Source organism: Platalea leucorodia (assembly GCF_965183815.1).
Source record: "Platalea leucorodia genome assembly, chromosome: 2".
NCBI classification, from domain to species: domain Eukaryota; kingdom Metazoa; phylum Chordata; class Aves; order Pelecaniformes; family Threskiornithidae; genus Platalea; species Platalea leucorodia.
The window spans coordinates 66,684,842-66,709,171 of NC_138824.1; the positions used below are offsets into that span (position 1 = coordinate 66,684,842).

The window sequence follows — 24,330 nt, forward strand, 5'->3', positions numbered from 1 at the left end:
GTCAACTTGTCTACTTTCATTTATCCTTCCCTTTAATTCAGCTGAATCACCACTGTGATTGAAGCTCATACTGTACAGCATCTCTTTCATGATGTCCCTCGCTCCTTGCCAAAATGAAGTCTAAAATACAACCAAGAAACCCACAAGTTAATCATCTGCTGGCCACATCAAGTGTGTCCATACCCTACTCAGCCAGTACTCCATCTGATAATTAAATATTTTCCCCAAAATAATATTTCCTCTAAGTTTCTTTGTGCACATGTTGCACCTAATTGTGTACAAATGCATACTCTCAACTGAAGAGGCTGTGTCATGGGCGCTCCATCTCTGATGGTTTCCCTGAGGTCACATATAGCTAGTATTGTCTCTGCTTGATGAGCAAACTGAAGCTTGGCACGGTGGGGCCATGAGTTAGTTTTAGTATTATGTCACCAGGTTCAGTCAACTCCCTAGCTGCCTGCCAACCACTGCAGTCGGAGAGCAGAAGCAGCAGATTACAACCCCTCTACAAGGCAATACGCAGTTACAGCAAGTGAAGCGTGCCCCATTAACACAGATCTCTCCAGCTATATTCAAATCCAGCTATGGAGGAGACATACCAGAATCACTGCATTACCAAACTCATTACAATTCCTAGCGTAAAACCACATTTCCCCTCCTAAACAGCACATTTATTCACGCTGATACACGTGCAAGCTGAAGGTAAGCAGACCTATTAGACTTTATTAAAAATACTGTCTTGAGATTATTCACAACAGCTGTTTCCTCTTCAAGCTAGAGGAAAACAGATGGCAACATAACAAGAGCTAGACAATTTTTAAAAATTAACTCTAAAACATGACACTTGTACATGATTTCTTCCACTCATGCATCTCCAAATGGAATAGTAAAAAAAAAAAATTGATGCCAAATGTTATTTTGCTAGTACTATATATAACAGCTTGATAGCATAATTAACATATTAAAAACAAGGGCAGAACAAAGAACAAATCAAATTGCACAGAAAAACTGCAGGTTGCATAGAACCCTAGATCACAAAGCTGTTGCTGTATATTCCCTACAAAAACACTCAGAACATAGCTTACCTCCTCTCTCAAACGCCTGTAAAGCACAACAGCATCAAGATAGTGCAATTACAGGTGTGGAGAATAGGGGTGTATTCTTCTTAATATTCATTAGCAACTTCAATCAAGATTCACAGGGGTGGAAAATAGCAAGAAAAATATTTAAAGTTGTACTAATTATCCCTGTGAACATAATGAGGGGATTTTATTTGTGTTGGTCTGGCATCAACGGCAGCCCATCAAACACATTTCATGCACATTCCATGCACTTAAGAGTAGAATTCAAGAAACTATAAATACATCGGTATAACATTTTAAACATAGATTAAGGGAGACCATGTATTATTGAGCTACCGCATGTTGAAACAACTGTTTAAAAGTTTCCAAAAATTTCTACCAAAACAGCAGTATTTTGGACAGACAGCAATGAATACTCAATTGGTTGTTCCTTCTACAGGACCAATTTAGAGCAGAAGGAAAAATTTTGGACAGAAATAAAAGCTATGCTTCTGACCACCTACTTTAGGGAAACACAAAGTTTAGGGTAAGTGAATAGTTTATCTTTATTTCTGATACGCTTAGGGCTGAAATGCGGTATGCAGTAGACCCCTGAACTACCAGCCCAGGTTTCAGGATCTGCTAACAACTCACATCTAGAGTAGTGAAGAAAACAATGCTACACTTCACCATTTTTCTGGGCAGACTCTTTCCTGGAAGTCACTACTCAATTTGGTATACATTGAAGAACTTACAATATGCATCTTTTTTCCCAGGCAGAAGAATTTATTTATTTTAAAAACCCAAAGAAGTAGTCTCTGCCAATCCAAACACCTTTCCAAACCCCACTGAAGATCCACAGAGATATACTCCCACTTCTATTCTCCTACTCCATTAACATGCCAGCTACGAGCCTCCACCACCTATTCTGTCAACATTTCTAAATAGCCAGAAATGAAATAACCAGAGCAGTTAGACACCAGCTTTACAGCAACAGCAGAATTGGTCCAAAAGAAAACTTAGATTGTATGCCTGTGTATCTATTCATTCCCCCCTGCCCCCAACCAAAAAACAAATCACACACATAAGTTGTGCCAGATGGCTAGCACATTTAGAAAGAGATGGTCCTAAACTCATCTCTGGATAAACTCAACCATATCATTGACGGCATAACCCAAGCTATGGTCCCTCTGATTCTTCCACCTATAATGTTTAACTGTAGTAATTTGTAGCCAATTCGCCTCAAAAGTGCAGAGCTTGTGGTCAGTAAAGTATATATACACACTGAAATACTGTTCTCCATAATAATATATAGCAAATACATATAGCATATAATAATAAAAAATACTACACATATAACATCATAATTACTTGTATAATAGATATTGCAATAATTATGTAATTACAATACATTATATCTCTTTTCTATTGTATACCCATATATTACATAGAGACATATGAAAACCCTACACAACTTTCAAGCAACTTTTAACCTTGAAACTCTGTTCAGCTGACATTTTAAAAACTTCAGTGTAATTTCTGACAGTACTTATTTTGCTGGTTTTTGATACAGCTTTATCGGAGTTACAGAATAGAGGTTTTTTTCTTCTACAAGCATAATCAAATATCATACGATGCTAATCTTTAACTAGATCATAAGTATGTCTGAAGTGTCTGGAACAGTGAAATTGTTTTTAATTAATTAAAAACCCAGGCAGTGACGAGAACAATTACAGAAACAAAGAAGTTTTCTGCCACACCATTTTGTCTTTCTGACCTCCATGCTAAGGGTAGAAGACGACTGGATTTTGCAACTTGACCGCCACATTATTCAGCGTATTTGTGATCTCAAGCAAGACAGTGAAGTCTCAGACATGCTCATGTACTCTCGAGCTGTGACTGTATGAATCAACTTCCTCTATTTATGGAAAGTGGGTATTAAATTAACTCTTGCCTTGGCATTTATCATCTACAAGCTTCATTCTCAAATTCACGGGATATCCTCTGTCCAGCACAGTCTGCCATTCCAACTACGCTGTGTAACTCCTGCTGGCGTGGCTAACTAAAGTTGATGCAGGTCCACATTGCGGAGGGGAAAAAAAAAACAAAAAACAAAAAACAAAAAACCAAACAACCAAACACAAGTCGTTACTCTCTTGCAAACCATACAACTCAAGTAAGCGGTGGTGAGACTGTCATTCCCCATTATCAGACCCACACCCAGATCTGTTTAAATGGTACCTCTTCCATTATTTTTCTCCCTTTTATAAAGGCAAAGTAGATGTAAACACATATATACAAAATTTGTCTTGTAGACTAGAAGCTGTATTTCTACTCTTATGCACAGAACCTGCCTTGTTCTCTTCAGTAATCAAAGGCAATAAATGCTGCCAGTCAAGCTTACATTCAAAAGGAAAGAGATGGGGCACATGTACAGCTGATAACTGCAAAATAACCTAAAATAAATCTGCCAAGGAATCCAACGACATCACTGAGCTTTAACCAGTTACAGTGTACTTGCAGGAACAAGAAGGATGCCCATTTAACAACAAGCTTCCTTCCTCATCCCCTTGCTCCCCTGACAGATCCCCATTAAAAATGCTTTATGACAATCACTTATATCATGTGGATTATCTAATATAAGGTTCTCTCACTTGTTATCATCAAGAGGTGCAAATTACCAACAGCTCACACCCAGCGGAAGATGTCTACTGAATAGATAGTACAGCTCTGTGGTCTTCCCAGCAGGGAGGAAAAAGCCACTTAACCAGATAAGCACGTCCTTTCAACTCCTTTCCCCTTCCACCTCCTTGCAATACCCTTCAGCTCAAAGGAGTACCTAATCTAACCTAGACAGTGCCAGAATCAACACTGCGCTTAAGTCAAAGAGCTCACATAAAACCCCAGTACTAACAGTAAAGCCAGTAAAGGAACGTTCAATAACTTATTGTACACTTCTCATGAGCTCTCTCTGCTTCTTGGTTTAGGGAGATCCTCTACCACTTTCTTTATAGGACAGTTGTGAAAACCTCTCCCCCCGCCCACCCCACAACTCCTGTCTCCTTACATCTTTGCTTAACTTGATTCCCTGTCATCTCCCTGCTCTTACACAAGCAAGATGCCCTTAACCATACAGGAATGTTTGCTGTTCTGCAGCAAGGAATTACCAAACACACAGCGCAGACTTTATGCACATATTAAGTGAGGGTAAAAATCTCTGAGAAATGTGTTTATGCAGAACAAGCCTCAGTTACATTTAATAGTATTCTCCAGTATTTTCTAAAGCGACTCCTCCACGATACGCATTCAGACCGCAATTCAAAATATTTTGCATGAGTTATCATTCACCCTTCTGAAAAAAGATTAACACTGATAACTTCTTCTAGCTCTTTTAACCAGGTAGAATTAAAGAGGAAAATTGAGGCACCACGTGCCTATCTATAAAACACTGGTCATTACTCTCCCTTCTGTGGAAGCAGCACATTGCAAGTACTGCTGTTATGAGGCACACCACTGTCTTTCAAAGCAGCAGGAAACTCAAATGCAAACAGAACCCTTTCATCTCGAGTCCAGGTCTGTGGGGAGACGCACTGGTTGATCTCAGAAGCTGATTTTTATACAACCCTTCTGCCTGTTGCAAAAACTCCTTCAATACAGCTCCCACAGAAATAGCACAGAGAAGTCTAAAAAATCCTTCTGGGGAAGGGGGGAAGAAAAGAGACAGGAAACAAAGGAACATTACACTAATAGTTCTCTTCTGCTAATCAACAGAATAGTGCTGACATGATGTAAGGGCAAGCTTGCCACAGCCTGGAGAGAAGTAAGAACATGCACCAGAAACTTCACAAAAATCGGACATGGTTTTCAAACCACAGAAAAAGGGAAGAAGAATAAATCACTAAAAAATGTCATAGAATGGGAGCAAGATATTAGCCAAAATACATGGATGAATAAAAGGACAAAACACAGCTGCAAAAGGTTAAAGAGGCTTCAAGAGAATTTATTTTCTTTCCATCCCCACAGTCCAATTAGCAATCATTGTTACATACTGCAGCAATAGCTACCTAATACCTAGTGCCTCCCACACACTCCTCCTTATCCACAGAGCTGTGGAAATACTCGCCTTCCAATGTAAGTCACAGTGACTTCAAGAATCACAACAGGAGGGCTGGCTCCCCTAGCATACAGGATGCATTTTATTGCCACAGTTAGTGTTACAAAACACGCAGCCCTATTTTCTGTTATTGCATCTGCACTTCCTCTTTACACCCTCTTAAGATTCCCACCATGGCTACCCCACGATCAGGAACTGCAGAAGATTTTGTGAGATAAAGGCTAGCCCAGACAAGATCTTACCAAAACATCAGTGGTGCCAGGGCCCTGAGCACAACCTCTCCCCCACCCCTCAGGGGTCCAAATGCTTCAGCTCAAGGCCAGCTGTGACACGGCGCAGCTGTGTATGCTCGGATCAGGCTGGTGGGAAGAGGGTGGTGGGAGAAAGCCCTGGAGGAAGCCTCACTGGTCACCCTTCTCCACTTAGGAGCTGCATTCCAGCTCAGACACTCGCCTTTGGACCTTGCCAGAGCTACGTAGCAGGTTTGTATGTGTCTTCCCTTACCGATCCTGATCCTGAACTGCTGACTTAATTTCCTGGTGTTACCTTGGACCCACCCATCACTACAGACTTGTCTGGTGATCACTGGGCTCTTGGTTGACCCTGGTTAACACCATGGACCTGCTCTACTCTTCTTGTTTGGCTACCATAGGACTCCCCGCTTTGTTGGCGAGATCACTGCCCTGCCTGCTTTGCTGTCACACTCAGCTTCCAGCTTGCCTTTCTTCACCAAGTAATCCACTTTTGCTCCGTGACAAGTGGGACAGGATGGCCTCGTGGCTTAACAGAGCCACATTAAATCGTCTTTTGTTCGTTTAGTTCTGATCTATATATTAGTAAAACACCCCCCTACACCAGCAGGGCACTGGGAGTTCTGTTACTAAGGTCACAAGGACCACTGGAGTATTTAAGTAATCATTGCTATCCAGAACAGGGCTACACTTGTCCAGGCTAAGCAAAAGGTTATATTTGAAACGTAAGTGATCAGCAGCTCTTCGGAAAGATAAGCAGCTAGAATACAAAATGGGATTATTATTAAGGCTGTAGCAGACTTCTCTACATTGTTTAGGCTCCAAGCAACTAGAACAGAAGTTGTAGTATATGTTGTACGCTTGCACAAAACAATGCTCTACACCAGGACTGGGACCTTTACACAGCAGTGCAATCCTAAAAATTCCATTACTGTCAGCTTACAGAAAGGCAAAAACTGGTGTTAAACCCTGCAGAAGAACGGGAAGACTCTGAACAAGCTCTGCTGGGGAGGGGCAGGGGGAGGAGGTTTACACAGGGGGAAGAAAAGGGAAAGCAACAATTTAGTACCAGTTTCTTAATAATAGCTTCCTCCTTAGTTTCTACTCTCCAGACCCAAATACTCACTAAAACTGTTTTCCGCTAAACATTTTCTACTCCCCTCAAGTGTTTCAGCTAAAACAGCTAACATCGACTCGGGAGAAGTCGGCTTGTCCTGCAGATATCCAGACATCAAAACTAAGTATTAGGCAGCCCTTGGCTTTAGAATAGGAAGTTAAACAATTAAAACAAAGTCCCCAAAAATCACAGAAAACAGAAATCGGTGTCTTTTCTGATCCTTGTGAGAGCTATTTGCTCTGGTATTGCATTTCATTTCCCCAGTACTGGATATGCCAGGCAGGACTTTCACTCCAAGAGCCCTACCATGTCCAGGAGGACGCAGAAGGCATTTGACTCAAAGTGCAGATTGACAACAACAGGATCTTGAAAGGAAGGAAACAAGACTTGGCTAGGCAGAGAAACAGAATCCTGCTTGTCCTCCCCGTCCCTTCCCTTAGCAGGGCTCTCTCACCACCCTGGGCATTGCTTAACCAAAGCCAGTCAATTCCATCTCTACATACAGCTGGGAGAGTTGCCTCTGAGGCACCTGTCCTGTATGTCTCAGCAGGGGGAAAGCACATCGTGATGAAGTAATGCAGGAAGAAAGAGGACTGCCACAGTGGAATAACAGTGCCCAATGTGCTATTCAGATCTCAGATCTTTGCCGCTTCTACAAAGTTGCCTTCCAGAAAAACCTAAAATTAGACTCAACTGGCACCATGACTGGTAGATACTGCTTTTCCTATCCTGCCCCCCACTTAAGAGAGTCACCCCTGCCTCAGAAAAGGCTGGAAAATAACTCAAAGAATTCCACTGTATGGTAAGGAACATAGCAGAAGAGCTCATCAACAGTGCTAGAGCAGGTTTTGAACTGAACATATGTGCAGGAACCACGTATTCCACTATAGGAATAGAATACAGAATAACTGCTCGTTATGCCAAGTACCACCCATCCCATGGACTGAAAGCAGCGCATTTTCCTTTTTTAAGTGTATATTCCTGTAGTGGCAGGAATTTTGTGCCCACAAAGGGATCAGATCAAGGTTACAATGGACAACCCTCATGATGGTAACCCTCAATTTCAAGTGTTTGACTCCAGAAGCTCACTGGTACTTAGCAGATGCAGGGGTAGACAACACAACCCTTCTAGACACTGGTTCCAGCTGCCAGGAATGTGAATGAAGATGTAGGCCTGATACCGTAACGTCACAGCGAGACAAGTATCCAGGCTGTCTTACAGACAGAACAGCAGCTAGGCATTTCAGTGACTTTCCTAAATCAGGCTGTCTTTCAAATAATTACTACAAAAACCTCATTTATCATTAAGGTTAATTAGGCAATTAATGAACTGAAAAAAATTTCACCTGAGGAGACTGTAAAATGAACTAAGTGGGCCAGGTCAAACTTACTGTCTAGTGTCTTGAAGGTTTGGGGCTGAACCATCCAATCTGGATTCTTACAAAAGTACAAACCAACAGCAATATGATCACACCATCTACGGCTAAGCCGTAACTTCTGATATGATTCTGAAGCCTGGACATAACTAAAGACCGTTCAGAGGCACCACTAATACCACAGAAGACTTGCAGCAGCATCCTCTTGAGTTAGTTTTAATTTGCGAAAGCCTCAACCTCCTTCCCTTTCTCCCACAGAAGCTCTCCATCACAGCCCTACAACAGAATTCACGTTACCCCCCATCAACAGCCAAGTAACTGCTCCACTCCTCAAAGAAATACTTATGCATACTCTTGATAAGCAGCTATTTCGGTCCAAGAATTTTACTTTAATGTCTGTTAAAAAAAAAAATTTAAATCCTGATTAAAATAAAGCCAACCCATTGGCTCAAAATGATGTTTTGAAGCTTTATATTGTTGTCACCTTCATCCTATGCTGGCCTATTTTAGTGTTAATCTCTTGTTCTCCAAAGAAAGCTATCATTGAACACACAGAAGGCACTGCAAAGCAAAAAAATCTAGCACACACTGGTCGGGCTGCGGCTCATCCTTCCTACACTCTGCTCCTCCTGCAGCTATGAAGGCTCAGCACTCCAGCACAGTTGGTTCCAGGTGTACCACAGGGGACAGAGAAGCAACAAACACCTTGTCAGGGGCTACTGGCCAACACGAACAGACTGGTTCTACTCTTAAAGGATGTCTGTAGCAGGTGAGCTGCATGGACCCCACATGTGATTTTCTAGATGTGTTCACCGTAAGACACTCTTTTTCTCCTCGCCATGCCCAGCCTCATTCACTATACAAATTCTAACTTTGGGGAAAAAATATTCAGAGGTTAAGACACCAAAAAAAGAAGTGTGCATCCATGTCCAAAACAATGACAAAAAGAAATATCAAATAAATGCACAACACCTGCACTGGACCAAAATGCTCCACTGTGCTTTGCTTCTGCCCAAACCCAACCTGCCCAACTCCATACTCCGAAGGCAGTGTGTGAAACTCCTGTCTGCCCTCTCACATGCTGGAGTTCTGGAGAGCAACAAGGGATCAGACCTAGCCCTGTACCCAGTATTTCCTCCAGGCAAGTCACCTCAAGTAGTGGGTTTTTTGGATCACATTGTGAAGCACCTAGTTAATCCCTCGCAGTACAAAAGGAGTTTTGGTATACCTGCAGCCTGGCACTAATTCACAGACATGTAAGCTCTTATTTGGTTCTCAGCCCTTCTTGGGTAAGATTTTCATGCATGATCCCATTTCATTCTGCCACTGTGCATGGTCTGCAAGCACAGTATTTGCTCCTCTGTGGTTCCCAATGCAGATTGCATGGTACTGCTGAAGTAGGGACCTCACCTTTCAAGTATTTGCTACTTCCAAAATCAAACAGCCACCCTACAAAAAAAAAAAAAAAAAAAAAAAAAAAAAAAGACATGGAGTTTGACATGGTACAACTATACCTGAGTAAGTTTTCATGGGACTAGGAGAAAAATACACTTTCAATTCCAGAGATACACTTTGCGCAAGAAAGTAAAACCCATATTCAAGAGCATGAAGTACAAGTCACCTGCTGGATTAGATTACCAATTCCCATTACCATAAGCAGGGCATCAGCATACCAAAAATTTGCAGGTGTTATCAGGAAACTCTAACAATGACAACATATACAGCATTTCCCACTAGACTATTACAAGAGATCGGTTACACTTAATACTGAAGCTGACTTTAAAAGTCATTCAGTTAATATTTCTTTACTCTCAAACCCACAACTTTCTGGAACACTGTCACAGAAGCAGGTGTCAAAACACACTAATTATCAGCCTGTTAGAGCTCCAGTTTTACTGAAGTCATTCTGCTCTATCACAACATCCCAAATTCCCCCAGGCACTTTTTATTCCCTGTCAAAAACTTCTGCCTCAACACTCAAAAACAGACATTTGGGAGTATTGGTCTGAATAAAAATTAGCTTTCTTTTTTTCCTCTCTCTCTCAGGCAATTTTGCTTAGTAGGCCTAAAAAATAGAAAGCCATGGGGGAGTAGGGAGAGAATAAGTATACCACTTACACTATCTTGAAATCTAGTTCCTTCCAACCCTAACATACAACACCAATTTCCTGAAGTCCACTGCAGGCACCACGCCAGAGAGTAGAGAGGCAGGCTCTATCCTTCAACATGAGAGGGAAGAAGCATAAGTTTCCCTAGCCTTAGTCAGGGGTGAATTTATGACCACTGACCACGACCTCCTTTCTCCATCATCATCTCTGAAGCACTAACAGTCTAAGCCTATTCTGCAGCAACTACCTGGAGCTCCTGTCTTAAAATATTGCACAATGTTAGCAGGAACTCTGGCGTTCACACTGATCAAGCAGAATCACCCAAGGGCTGCTGGCTGACAGCGTGCAGCAAAATTAACGATGTGGAACAATTCACAAACACAGGGCAAGACTAATATTTACAGGAATAACAGTGGTGTTGGTCAATCCCTACCTTACATTTGGGGCAAGAGATGCTAACAGACCACAAATGTGGCTCTTGCGGTATCTTATCAACTTGACATTTGAATAGTATGCAACATTGGCCAAGGTCCTAAACATCAAATATCTCCACTACAAAATGCGACTCCAGATTTCCAAAGAGGAACGGATCAGAGAATGTTTGCAGAAAGAGCTGATGGGTCCCTTCTGCTTATCTACTGGAGAACACACACAAGTCAGAACTTATCCATTATGTTCATGGAGGCAAAATGCAGCTCCTCCTGATCTCAGGAAGTGAAGTAGGTTACAGTTCATGTCCCAGTGCGGCAGGGAAACATGGTCTGAAGGAGGTCTCTAGGACCAGACTTGGTCTAGGCTACTGAGAATTTACATAGATCAAGACAAGGACCTTACTGACAGTCAATGCAGGGGACAAAACTTACGGAAGCACAGCTCCTCTCTGACTTGAGCAGAGCAGGTGCAAGTTTTCTAGGACCTTTACTGCCTCCCTGAAATGAGTACCATACAGCCTTAAAGTAACAATAATCACCTACAGAGCAAAATTGGTTTTACCCAATTCTCAGCCACACTGAGCAGCATTGGTACTTTTAGATAACTGCAGAGAACCTTAAAAAAAAAAAAAAAAAAAAAAAAGAGGTGTGCTATCTTATACTGCACCCACGTGATCTGCTGAAAGACAGTTTCACAGTTCTGCCACTGTAGCACTTCCCCTGGTTTCCTTATAATACATGGAATAAACATAATGTGCAACTACCCATATGTACAATCCTTTTAATGTAATCAATTATACAGCTTCTGTTAGGGACATCTTAAAAAAAAAAAAGTCAAAAGAAGATAAGCAACTGCAGTCAGCAGATCTGAAAATCTGACCTGTAGAGGACTGACAGGTCTCAGTGCTACCATTCCTTGCTTCTCTCTGCTAAATTGCATTAAAAGAGGCAACTAAAAATAAGATAAATATTTCCCTAATATTAAGTTCTCCATGAGATCAAATGCTGCCACTTCAGAGATATTCCACAATTTCAAAAATGGAAGGGAAAACAACCAGTGCATTTATAAAGAGAAGGAACAATGCTTATAGCGCAAGCCTCGTCTTAATAGCAGGTGTTTTGTGAAGAAGCTTTTGAACACGTATTGTACCACTGGAGATCTTTCACAACCACAGAGAGCAGGTAGAGAGCAAAGCTACGATCTCAGAAACAGCACTCACAGTTGGCAACTGGCAACAACAGAAGAGCCAACCATAGGACTATGAAGAACTTCCATTTGTTCTGGAAAACTTGGGCCAGCCACTCAGATACATAAGTATTCATAAAAGCACAGTTTTTTCAGATGTTTTGTTCTTAGAACAAAACACAGTCTTGCAAAAAAATAAGAGCAATTCCCTTAGACCACTGCATCCCCTCTCATTTTTAGTGACCATCGGGGATCTGCAACAATGCAATGCCAACCAGCAAATTTAACTTAAACATTGCTGGTTTGAGGGGATGGATTGTTTTTGTTTTAGATGCACACAACTCTCACATTGTGTCATACTGTCAGAGCTCAATTTTCCAAGGTTGTGTTCACGTGTTCTGTAGCAGTCACCAGCTTTTCAAACCAGAATCTGAAAGCAACTGTAAGATGTCACACCCTGTGTCTCCTGGAAAATATATCTAATTTTCCTTTACAAACTGGTGATTGTTCCTGGGCAGGGGGAGGAGGGAGGGAGAGGGAGACTAAGAAAGGGAGCTTTTATACTATCTACCAGATTTTTCTTCTCTTTCTACCACCCTCCTTCCTACAATTCCACAAGCTGAATGACTGCCAGAAAAATCAACGCAACTATTTTTCATTGAAATACCAAAAAAAAACATCTGAGAAGTTGCATGATACAGTTCAATTACACTGTTAAACATGAGGAACATAAAACCACCTTTAAGAACTCACTAAATGCTTTTAAAACACACATCTTAGAAGAAGATACCAAGAGAAACAGCTTTCAGAACCCCGCACTGTAGTACTGAATGGGACAGGAAATGAGGAACAAAGAAAGGAATTTCATAGATTCCAGATGTACTCCAACACAAGCTGGGAAATACAAGCAAGAATCAACTAAAGCCTTGTAAAAGCCTACCACTTTTTCTTCCAGAGTTCTTGAACAAAAGTAAGTAGCTGTAAACAATTTGTAAATAGAAATATTTTTAGAAGAAACTGGAAACAGTAGTAAAAATAAACTTCTTCCCCTTTCTCCTATTTAAGGAGCCATCAGTGCATCTGTTTTTTGGAGGTTTTTGCTTTTTTAAATATAAGAACTCTGTACAAGCAACCATAACAGAAGCACAACTGTAACCAAAGTATCAGTTTTTCAAAGTCATCAGTTTTTCAATACTTGGGATATTAAAGCTGAATGAAACTTGAAAGCAAAGAAAACCAAAAATGGTAAAGTTGATTTATACTACATGCCTTCTGTGTAACTGGAATTTAAAGGGAATTTAAATTCCTAAGTTGCCAAAAACCAAGTTATCAGTCACTCAAAAGCTTTGTTCCTACAGCTATAAATTAAAAAATTAACCAGTCTAGTTTAAAAACCCTGGAAACAGAACTCCTTCACAAATTCAAATACCCTTCTGCTCCCTATGTAACCCTACGTCTCCAACATTTTACGTTTCTTTTCTGAAACACCAACTCAGGCCTTTTCAATGCACTTCTTTTAAATAGATTTTGAATTCTGTGTGACAGACAGACAAGTATATTTCCTTCTAAGGTCACTGTAAAAGATGAAAAGAAAGCATAAGCATGCATCTTATGGAACACAGACCTGCATTAATAGAAAATTCCCCCTCCTCCCATTATTGCAGAAATAGGTGTTCTTCGCAACTTCAAGGCTTTTCACGAATTTGTTGCACGTAGCAAAACTGAGATGCTTCATCTCATGTTCATCCAGCTACTACCAGCTTATAAAAGTAAAGTACATTACTATTTATGCAAATTAAACATTGCATCAAATGCTACCTGTTCAAATCTACTAGTCTTTCATAAATAAGTGAAACACTCTCCCTCTTACCATCACATCATACTAATCCATTTTAGTTAATGGCAATGCAGTCACACAGTTATGCTCCAGCAAGTAGACAACAGTAAGATTCAGTTGTTGGGCTAATGAAGGGACCTTCATTTCGCCCCAGTGCTCCCTGAGAGGTAATAACAAGCAAACACACGAGTCTCTAGTCAGGTAGAAAAAAGATAAGAACTCTGAAGTCTGGAATGAAAACTGAAGAGCACAACTCTTCATCAGCCTCAGAAGTATAGGCAAGTCAGACCAGGCTGTAAGTCTTCAATATATTTATTCTTTCCTCAACAGACCTCAAAAATACAGATACACTACACTCTCTTCCCTTTCAGGCAGAAAAAGGGGGGGGCGATCTCAAAGCCCTCAAACTTTCCACTGAATCTTTAAAGTGTTTTACACTTGACAATGAAACATTTCAAGAAACAAAAATAGGAAAAAAAGAATCCAGTTTTTCATAATTTTGAAGCTTCGCATCTCATTTTGCAAAACTTTCACCCAGAAAGTCTTCTATAGGAGGAAAACAACATGTGAAGCTTCAGGGAAGTTGCTTTCCCTTGGTAGAGGTTAGGATGGGAGAGGAAGGAAGTTAGATTTGTTTTGTTTTTATTCCAAAACAAAGCTTTTAGTTGGATCCTAAATTCAGTCACCAGTCCACTATGCTGAAGAAATCAAACAAGAACTGCTAAAGAACAGATACTTCATAAGGTTTAATAAACGTTGCTAAAATCAGAAGGTAAGAGAGCTATTCAGAATATGCAAGTCTATGATCAGCTTTTCAGTTTAATAAAATACAACCTGTTAACTCCAAGAATATCTCAAGCTTCTCCTTGATTTAACCACAAAATAGATAAACCTCTGGTACTAGAAGGTTTAAAACCACAACATTAAGACCTACTAGTGCATGTTTTAACCATTAATATATGCCTTAGGTGACTTGCTCCCCAGATGCATTTATAGTCCACTGGCACACACAAACATTCATTTTTCTTCTACATATTTGGCTGACCGTTTGTTGGTCTGAAATCATTATGAGTAATATAACTGTCTGACATTTACATCTTTTATAGTATTCAGCAAAGACTACAATCCGTTGTCTTTGTTCTAGGCTTCTTGCTCTCACACAGGGAAACTGTAAGATTTATTCTCCAAACACACCAGTTTGCAGAGGGTTTTCTCACAAGTGAATCATCACAATATGACAGGTATTCAGTACTCCTTAACAACCCCAAGTCGATTTTGCCTCATTGTTTCCCTCAACCCCTCCAAGAGAAAAATTGCTACATGAGCTACTCAAAGACTTAATTCAGCTCTCACAGAAGTGTACTATTGACTCCAACAGAATTATTCACAATTTACACTCCTGTAATGGAGATCAGTCAGCCCTTCATCAGTCAGAGACTAAGAAAGGATAAAGGGAGTACCTGAAGGTCCATTTGCAGTCTATAGTGTTTATCTCCTCTATGAATTTTAACCTAACGTATACTATAAAAGGTATTTTAGAAGCTTTTTTTAAATTGTGTTTTCTAATCTTGCTGTAGGCAACACTGTTCAGTGTTTGCATGAGAAGGCCTTCCTTAAATGGGAGCATCAGTGCAATAAATGGTTTCATATGATAACAGTGTTTGATGGCATATCTGCATATGCAGAAATCTTGCTGTGATGCAAAGAAATGGGGGGGGGGTGTCGGTTTAAACATAATCATGATAATCAACATTAGGTGCCTTAGCTTTAGAAAACAAGTGTGTGATGGAGAACCATGACAGCGTGTGCATGTATTAATCAATTAATAACAACTAAAACACCTAAATATTCATAAGCAGCTAAGGCTCCTGAACTGAGTGTGACATGCAAGTAGTTCTCGGGTGGAAGGTCAGAAATATAGATATATCAGTTTGTCAGATTAGCCTCTTGGTGGTCTTGCTGGAGTTTTAACATTTGATCTCCAGAGCAGCTGACCAAGCCGGTGTATATCAGAGACTAACAAATACAGCATCATCAAGGAAACACGTACTATGGAAGGGGAGTGGACTGAAGAGCATAGAAAGATTCAAGCAGTCTCATGACGCTGCCAGTATACAGACAGGAGAGCAGGGTATGCACCTGCTGTCCCCTCCATCTGATTTTCCCCGCACACACACGCTTCCAGTCAAGCTCCTGATACTTGACCAGAGAAAGCTCGGACATTTGCTTGAGTGCACAGATTCAGCTCACTAAAATGGAAGAAAACTAAACCTGACAAGAAAAACAAGTTGCATTCTTTGGGCCTGCTTTGCAAATTGAACTGGATTTTTTTTTTTTTGTTAGCGGAGGAACGCCAGTCAACAGGAGGCGTGTTTGGGATGGGGAGTGCGAAGAGTGTTTCATAGCTGGGAGCAAGATGAGTAGGGAAGGGGAAGAGCAAGACCTGCCTTTTCAGCAGCAACAAGCTACTAGCTTGGGTTAACACATTATGAAGCCACGTCTTGGACTCCAGCTATGAGAACAGAATCACAAAGCAACAGGTGAAACATGGAGGAAAACAGCACCAGGCAGGACACAGACATAAGAACACAGGCAGAGAAGCTAATATAGGGATCTACCTAATACAGTAATTTCAGAAATAGAAATTTGTTTTCAACCAATAATAATAAAAGAATTTAAAAAAAAAAAAATCATAAAAAAAACCACCAAGCAGTCTGAAGAGTAATTCAATGCAATGAAAAGTTTTCAAAAGCATTTTCTGGAAAACCGCAAAGCTAAGATACTCAGCACTTACATAATGTCCTCATGTAAGAGCATTTGGTGCTTTGACCAGCAGATAATCACCTCAATGAGAAGACAAGAAAACACTATTAGTTCTCATGAGAGAGATTAGAGAACACTTTTTTTCAAATGTACTAATTCCAAAAGAGGGTAAAAAAACTAGAAAGTTTGCTTCCTGACATCAGAGGCTCTGAGCAGATCTGTTTAATGGTTTCACTCCTGTGAATTTACCTCTACACACTCTAAAAGCCAAGTCCCATTGGCTTCCACTCTCATATATGAATCATTTTTTACTTAAAATAAAGTTATGGATAATTTGATGTCAGGCTGGCAGCCCCAAACACAAGCATCTTCCATTTCTTCAAAACTAAGTTCACCGAAGCATTTTCCACTGCTACCTTCGTTTCCTTCTCTCAGTTGCAGAAACTATGCTTTGGTCTCCACTTTTGCTCCAGCCACGGCTGTTCCTGACAGCCCATGAACAGTCACAGCACTCCTCCTCTAGAAATAGCACTGGTCCCAGCTCTTTTCCATTCCGTACACCGAACACAAGTCAGTCAGAACACAACCACCACCAAATTTAGCGGAGTTTGAAATACTGAACCAGCGGTGAAAAATCTGCATAATCTATTCTGCACCCTCCACAGCCTGTCAGACTCGAGCCTTAAATAGCATTGCAGTCAATCAATAGCAACATGAGTTGCCACTTTATTTTACCTACGCAACATCAGTTTAAGCTGTACTTGTTAACTTTTTAATGTGCAGAAATGATCTTGAGAAGTCTTGAATATTTTCAGGGTGAGATGCAAATAACTCTTCTTCCTTTCTTTACTTGTTGGTCCACTAACTTTGAAAGACTAGAAAAATCATTGTTATCTTTATAAGAAACATTTTATATTTCCTAAATAATTATTTTCTATTATATATATCTATATATAGATACGTACCTGGGAAAAATTCTTTCATTCTAAAAATGTCTATTCAACAACCTTATGCCCCACTTAAATGGGGATAAATCCTTTTACAGTATTATGCAGTGAGCATATTTAGTCGTACTTACTTCTACAAGTAACCACTTAAGGCATTAAATCCCAACAGACAACATTAAAAGGGACATCTTCTCAAGGCAAAATGGATTTCCCTGATCAACCTCAGGATTATTAGACTTAAGATAGGCCTTAAGTTTGTCAGAGACAAGATAGTTCCTCCTTAACATTACAGAAATGCAGAGAGGCATCTCTCAAACATTTATTCCGTATCAAGTTTAATGGTGGAAGGGCAGTAAATACCTCCTCTTGGCAATCAACCTGCTTCAACACTAGTATACTAGCACTTAAGCAAATACTCTGGCTGACTTCACCAAAGACTCTCAGTTTCCCAAAGAGAAGTTCAATTGCCTTTGCAATGTCTTAAAACTACATAGGTCTGTATGAATTAGTAAAGAAGGCACAGCAAAATTAAGAGTCGGAGAGACAGCACAGTCTACAGACTAGTAGACTGTAGATCAATCCTCACCTAGTCAACGGGACCGTCACAACGCGAATTAGGTTTTTGAGTTCTCAGAAAATGGTGGGTTTACCCTTTGACCGGGATAAGCTGTGAGTGGAGCACCAACCCACATCAGATAGTAGCCAGCCTTTATCACAAAAATTTCACAGCTTCATGCTTTTGATTACACTTAGTGCTAAGGAGAGACTACACTGCTGGAAGTCCCACATTTTAGACTACGATTTCAACACCTGTAGCCACAAAAGGACCATTCCTGGCCCTTTCTAAGGATGGCAAAAGAGCTTTAGAAGTTTATCAATGTCTTAAATTGTGACAAGCCCTCACAGTGTACGAGTGGACCATTAGGATCTCTGAGGTCAAAAAAACGATGAGCAAAGGGTCCTCCTCATTATATTGGTGCCCCTGGTAGCCTCTTGATGTGCAAGATCCTCCTGTCTCAATTATTATTCCCAAACTATGGGACAGTTTAACCTCCATAACAAGCCCAGCTACAGCTAGAAAAATACAATTTTAGAGCAGAGCCTCATACTCCTTGATACAAGAGTACTAGATTTCAGGGACATGGGAAGCTTGTTACTTTACAGTGAGAATTCACAACTGAGCTGTTTCTTTAGATTTTTCAAGTATAAATAATTTCACAAAGTAAAATCTGGCAGAAGGTTCTCTGCTAACCAGTATGCAGCCTTCCACAGCAGAAATGCAGAATATGAGCTTTTATTTTTTCAACTGGAAGTTTAATAGTTGATGCCATTTAAGGAGGGAAAAAAATAGCAATTAAGTACAGTATATTTATTAATTATTATTAAGAGTACAACACAAGTCATGTTGTCAAGCAGAAGGACTCTCTTTGTAGTTTTTCCAGCCAATCATCAGCCATAGAGCCTTATGTTGTTTCCTTTCAGGTTCTGAAACACTGACTCATGGAAATATCAGCACTGCACACTTCCTCAAAGTGGCAATCTTATAGGAAGTGTTTGTTTAGTCTTACATGACACATTGTTTTGTTTATGTATAAGGGATTCCGGCAAAAATAATTTTCAATTAAGGAAAAAAAGACAAGAGGACAACAGTTTCAGTTATGGGAAGCCAAAATAAATCAATTTCAAATAGACATTTGAACAGTGCATTCATTAGCACAGGTACTACCTTTTTCCTTTTACTGTGTGCTACTTCCTTGCAACAGACATGAGCAGAAGTAGCCAGGCATTGAGTTCTTTCAATTCAACAAACCACAAAAGAAACCAGAAACTGGACAAGAGGTGGCACAGTAACAATTCCTCTTAACACTGCTACCCACAACGACAGAGTTCGTATTGTTGCTCCATGACTTCAGTATCTCAATGAGACATTTTTTAGAAGTGGCACATCATTGGCAGTGCAACTGAATGAGAGAAACACGGGTTCCTAAGAAGCTCAAGGGTTCACATTTTCAATAGATGAAACAGATGGCTCGAGCCAAATCCAAACATGACTAAAACCAACATTACTCAGAATTGGGAAGTATTTAGGTGATTTGGGATATAATTACCCATCTAGCTAAATATGGCTGATTCTATGCAACCCATCGGTCTCAACAGAACAAGTTACACCAGCAGTAGAAAATGCCTTCATTTACCTGCAGCTCCTTGGAAATACAGGACAAGACCCAGCCATAGCAATAGATTGCATTAGGGCATTCAAACATCTCTAGGTTACAGATGTTTTGCATGGCCTGAAGCCTCCAAACTGCACCAGCCTCTCCATTAAGAAAGGCATGCCACCATGGGTGCCCCACCCTGATCTGACTGTGTGTTTGCACTGATTCTTCAAAGCACCAGTCCTACATCTTATGAGATTTACACCGAGGCATACTTGTATATCAGTGCCCCCGCTGATGATTTGCCAGCAAAGGTGCTACACAGAAGGAAACATCTTAACAGATCAAGCATGGAATATCTGCAAGGCAGAAATCAGTCAGAGCTTGGTCATGGAACAAGCTCCCAAAGAACAGAACAGACCACTTCTAGATCATGATAAATCAAAGCAAATCAAGATGGGAAATGACTTATCCCTTTGTCCTCAAATACCTTATCCTTTAGTCCATCAAAAGATTCAAAGCCTCCTATAACTGGAGGAGAGAGAAACCTACTGGCAAAAGATACTGGCAAATGGGAACTTCTAAAAGACAAATTTACTCTTGGGAATAGCGGAGAAAAGTAGTGTCCCTCCAATGTTCACTGTCTCCTTTCAAAGCCACTCACAAGATTTTTTGCAGGGAGTCTACAAGCCTCCGTATACAATTTCTTCAAGGTTAGGATTGCTTTACAAGGCCTGTTAGATTAGAAATACTCCCTTAGCCCACCAGAGCAATCCTGACACTTCTATTTTTCTGATAAATGTCACAAAAGATAGTCAGCTACAGAAAGGTATATAACCTTCGAAAACAAATCCCAGAAACTCATGCTCCTGCCACGAAAGCTGATGAATATGCCTTCAGATACTTTCTAGTGAACAGAAGGAAAGGGCTCTCTTTTGTGCATATTTATTATCGCCCTCTGCTGTATTACAGCAGAAAACCTGGGGGCAGCGGCGCTCCAGAAAGCGCCTGGCATTATTCTTGCAGTTCATTGAGTAAAGACCTTCTGCTTAGAAGGCAGAAGTGAAGCACCGGTGTACCAGTGATGCACGCAGTTTTTCCTACTTACTATCCATGCTAAAAGGCAGCAGGAATCCTTGCTGCAATACTGCACTTAATCAAACGCTTAGCTGTAATGAGGACTCTAACTGAAGTCAGCAGTAGGATTAACTTTAGTCCATGATTTAATGAGATTAATCTCAAGTCTTTTGCTGCTGTTATCATCTTCGATCTCTTCTACCACTTAAAGACATCCCCACACTCTAGTGACATCAATCATTTAGGTACGACATCACTGTTTTCTTCTCAAAAAAAAAAAAAAAAACCACCCAAGAGTCATCATCCTATATGTGAGATGTGTTCTTACTCCTTTCACTAGGATAGTGAACAACTTGCAATAGCACCACTTGCATGGGGTCCAAATTCCTCCCTTGCCAAAAGACTTTTTTTTTCCTCTCTCTCTCCTCTTTGAAAAGAGACAGAAAACAAGTCTCTGACCATACTTTGTAGTCCTACTGAATCTATTTTCTGGATGTATAAAAGAACACAGAGTCACCACATAATCTTTAGTTTATGTCATAAAATTTTACTTCATGTCATAAAATTTTACTTCTTAAAGTCTGCTATCACTAAACCACCTGCTAACAATTAATAAGGAAACGATCCCAGCAATGGTCTCTTTGAAATGCTAATGTCATTATCCAATAATGAGATCTCCTATGCAAACTCAAGTTTCAGTTTTATCTAACATGACAATTGGCGGTTGCAAATTGGCTTTTACATGGACGGATACGCAAGAGGAGATTTTCCAAGAGCGTTAATAGGGAGCTACAAGCCCATCTCCCCTAGTACCCACCGCTGCGAGTGCAGCACTGAACTCTCCCACCTCCCCACCACCCTGCCCCGTCCAGGCGAGGCAAACCGCTCCCTCGGCACGCGGGTTTGATCCTGGCACGGAAACGAGGGATTTCCCTCCCAGCCGGCACACTCAGAACTCCACCAGGGAGAGTTTAATCTGCACGCTGACATCTGTCGCTTACTTTCTAACAATGTGGTTTGGAGCTCGATCAGCAGCAGGAAGAAGCGCGACTCTCCAGAGGCGAGCCGTAGGAAGCCGTGAGGCAGCAGCAGCCGCCTCAGCCCGTCCCGCTCACTGGGGCAAGGGCTTGAGGCACCGGCTCCTTCCCACAGCCGCTTTTTGGCCGGTTTCGCACCAGCTTTGCCAGTGACACACAGTACTCGGACTCGGTGACCGCCTTCAAACTTTTAGGGCGTAGCTTAGCAACAAAAAGGGAAAAAAAAAAAAAAAATCGCGAAATCCGCCTAATACCCTGCGCCGCCCGGACTCCCGCCGGCGCCGCTCGCCAGCGGGACGCGCACGGCGCTGCCGGCCTGTCACCGCCGCAGCCGGCCGCCTGACGGCCACCGGCCCCGCACCGCCAGCCTGAGGCGCCGCGGAGCCCCGCCGGGCCGCGGGCACCGCCCGCCCCGCCGCCGCGACCCCCAACCGCTCCCCCAACCGCTCCCCCGCGGCGGGACGCGGCGCGCTGAGGAGCGCAAAGCAGCGGCCGGCGCCGGGTACCCCGCTGCGCCGGCGCTGCCCAGCGCGGCCCGCTCCGGCGGGGGCTCCCCGCCCGCTGCCAGCCGCCCCCACCCCGCGCCCTCACCGATTTTAATCCTGACGCTCTGGAAAACCCGCAGCCCCTCTTCCTCCACCGCCATGGTGGTAGCGGTGGTGGTGTCGCCGCCGCGCCTGGCGCTCAGCAGTGCTCGAGCCCCGCCGCCGCGGAGACGCACGGGCCGGGCCGGGGACGCGGCGGAGGAGGAGGAGGAGGAGGAGGAGGAGGAGAAGGAGGCGGGCGAGCTGCTCCGCCGCAACGGGAAGGAGGGCGAGCGGACGGCTCGGAGCGCGCTGCGACCGGGCGGCTGCCGCCAGCGAGCGAGCGAGGGAGCAGGCGAGCGGAGCGGAGCCCAGCGCCCGCCTCCCTCCCCTCAGGCCGGCAGCTCCCGCCCCCACCCCATCGCTGCCCCTCATTGGCCAGCGGGGCAGCCGGCCGCGGCGCTCATTGGGCCGCCGCCTGCCAGGGGTGGGAGGGGGAGCGGGTGCCGGGAGCGCGGGGCAGGGGGGGCCGTTGCGGTGCTTTGCAACAGCTGGAGCGCGGCGCGCGCCGGCCGCCCGGCCGCCCAGCTGCGGAGCGCGCGCGCCGCGCCTCGGCAGCCCCCTCAGCCGCGGCGGGGCTGCCGCTCCCCGCCCGCCGCCGTGCCCCGTCCCGCCGCGCCCTGAGGGGCAGGCGGCGGTGCCAGGGGCGGCTCCGTTCCTCCCGGCCGAGGCAGCCCCCCGCCCCGCCGGGACTCCCGAGGGGGCAGCGGGGGGAGGGGGAAGGCTGACTAACTCCATGGCCCGTCTCCAACGCCGGCCCGCACCAACCGTCGCGGAGCAGCCGTTGGCCCCGGCCGCGGGGCCTGCGCGTCATGGCGAAAGGGAAGGAGGGATGTTCAAGCCCTCTTTCCCACAGAGCCATAAAGAAAGGGAACTTGCGATGCCCCCAGGTGGAAACCCATTCATTAGTGGGGAAAAGAAGGCCCGTATTAAATAAACAAACCCGTTTGGGTGTTGGGAGCAGGCCAGTCTGTCTCCTGGTTCCATTTGATCAAGCGGCGAAGCTCGCTCTACCTGATTGCACGGGAAGAGCAGGGAATTCAGACTTCAGGCTTGCATGATTACACGTTAAACAGCAAGAAACAGGACCTGTGTCAGCATTCAGTGCCAAACTTTGGGTCTTGTAACGTTGGTAATTGAAATACTCCTTCCATAAAGGTCGGGCAAAAGTAGACCACAAAGTTCAATAGAGGTCTACAGATGACGTTGTTTCAAAAAATAAAAAAAAATCTAATTACCTTTCATGCAGACCATCACAACCCTGCTGAGGAGACTTAGAACATCCCTACGCAGAAGAGCCCCGGCACATCTCAGTGCAGCATGTCAGAAAAGCACAACAAAATGTCCTTTCTCAAGCCTACAGCAAAAAGAAAGAAAAAAAAAAAAAGAGAAGAAAAACACTATCAAATGCTTTCCCACTCTAGCTATGAATTCTAGAAGTGAAAGGCAAACAGACTAAGGACAATCTATACGTATATTAAGCAGCTAGTATTGAAAGAACCAAACTATTAAAGGACAGCAAAAAATCAGAAGGCAAATCCTAAGTCAGTCACATGCGGTATGAAGTCTGTAAGCAAGAAGTTCTCCAGGCAAGCTGGGAGAATACAGTTGGGCAGTCCATCATTGCTTGAATCATGGCAGGTACAACACATAATGAATTCCTTTTATTTAAAAAAAAAAAAAAAAAAAGGTGAGATATTGAAATATATGAGAGCAAATGAAAACTTGGGATGGAGCTACAGTGGCAGTGGAAGTCAGCTTGTAGGAAAGCCTGGGGCATCTGCCTTTTCCAGCACAGGTATTGGGCTAACTCTGAAGGAAACTGGCAAGCTCACAGCCAAAAAAGGAAGCAGTGAGCTATCGTAAGGAGCTGCCTGACTTACTGTGTTCTCCTTGTCTGCATAGCCAGGCGACATATGTAATTTGATAAAAATACTTTTATAGCACAAGACTCCGAAGGGATTTTGTAAAGCACAGGCTTCCATTTACCAACATCCATGCTGTAATTCCCTCCTCCTCGCTGCAATATGCCCAGTGTCCTCTGTAACCTCGTTACATTATCTCCGTTCCACCTACCATGTGTCGTCTCTTCTCCATAATGCTCCCAGCTCACTGCAGTACTTCAGCTCTTCTGCCCGCTGGTCCTTTGCATCCCTCATGATACCTTCAGTGCTCCCTGCCCTAATAACCCTTAGCATTTTCTTCACCATAGCCCCAGTTTCACCTGCCACATCATACTTCTGACTCCCCTATTTTTGTCTCACCTTCCAGCTGGACAAGGGGCA

General features: G+C 42.9%; 1 protein-coding gene across 1 annotated transcript in view; it reads right to left on the bottom strand.

Annotated features, from left to right (window-relative positions):
• The window catches only part of RASA3 (RAS p21 protein activator 3), a 133,093-nt gene extending 110,752 nt beyond the window's left edge, over positions 1–22,341 (bottom strand). Inside the window, exon 1 of the mRNA XM_082335596.1 lies at positions 22,053–22,341. Within this exon, the coding sequence (XP_082191722.1) occupies positions 22,053–22,107 (55 nt within the window). The 5' untranslated portion in view covers positions 22,108–22,341. The remainder of the gene's footprint in view (positions 1–22,052) is intronic.
• Between the last annotated feature and the right edge of the window lie 1,989 nt (positions 22,342–24,330).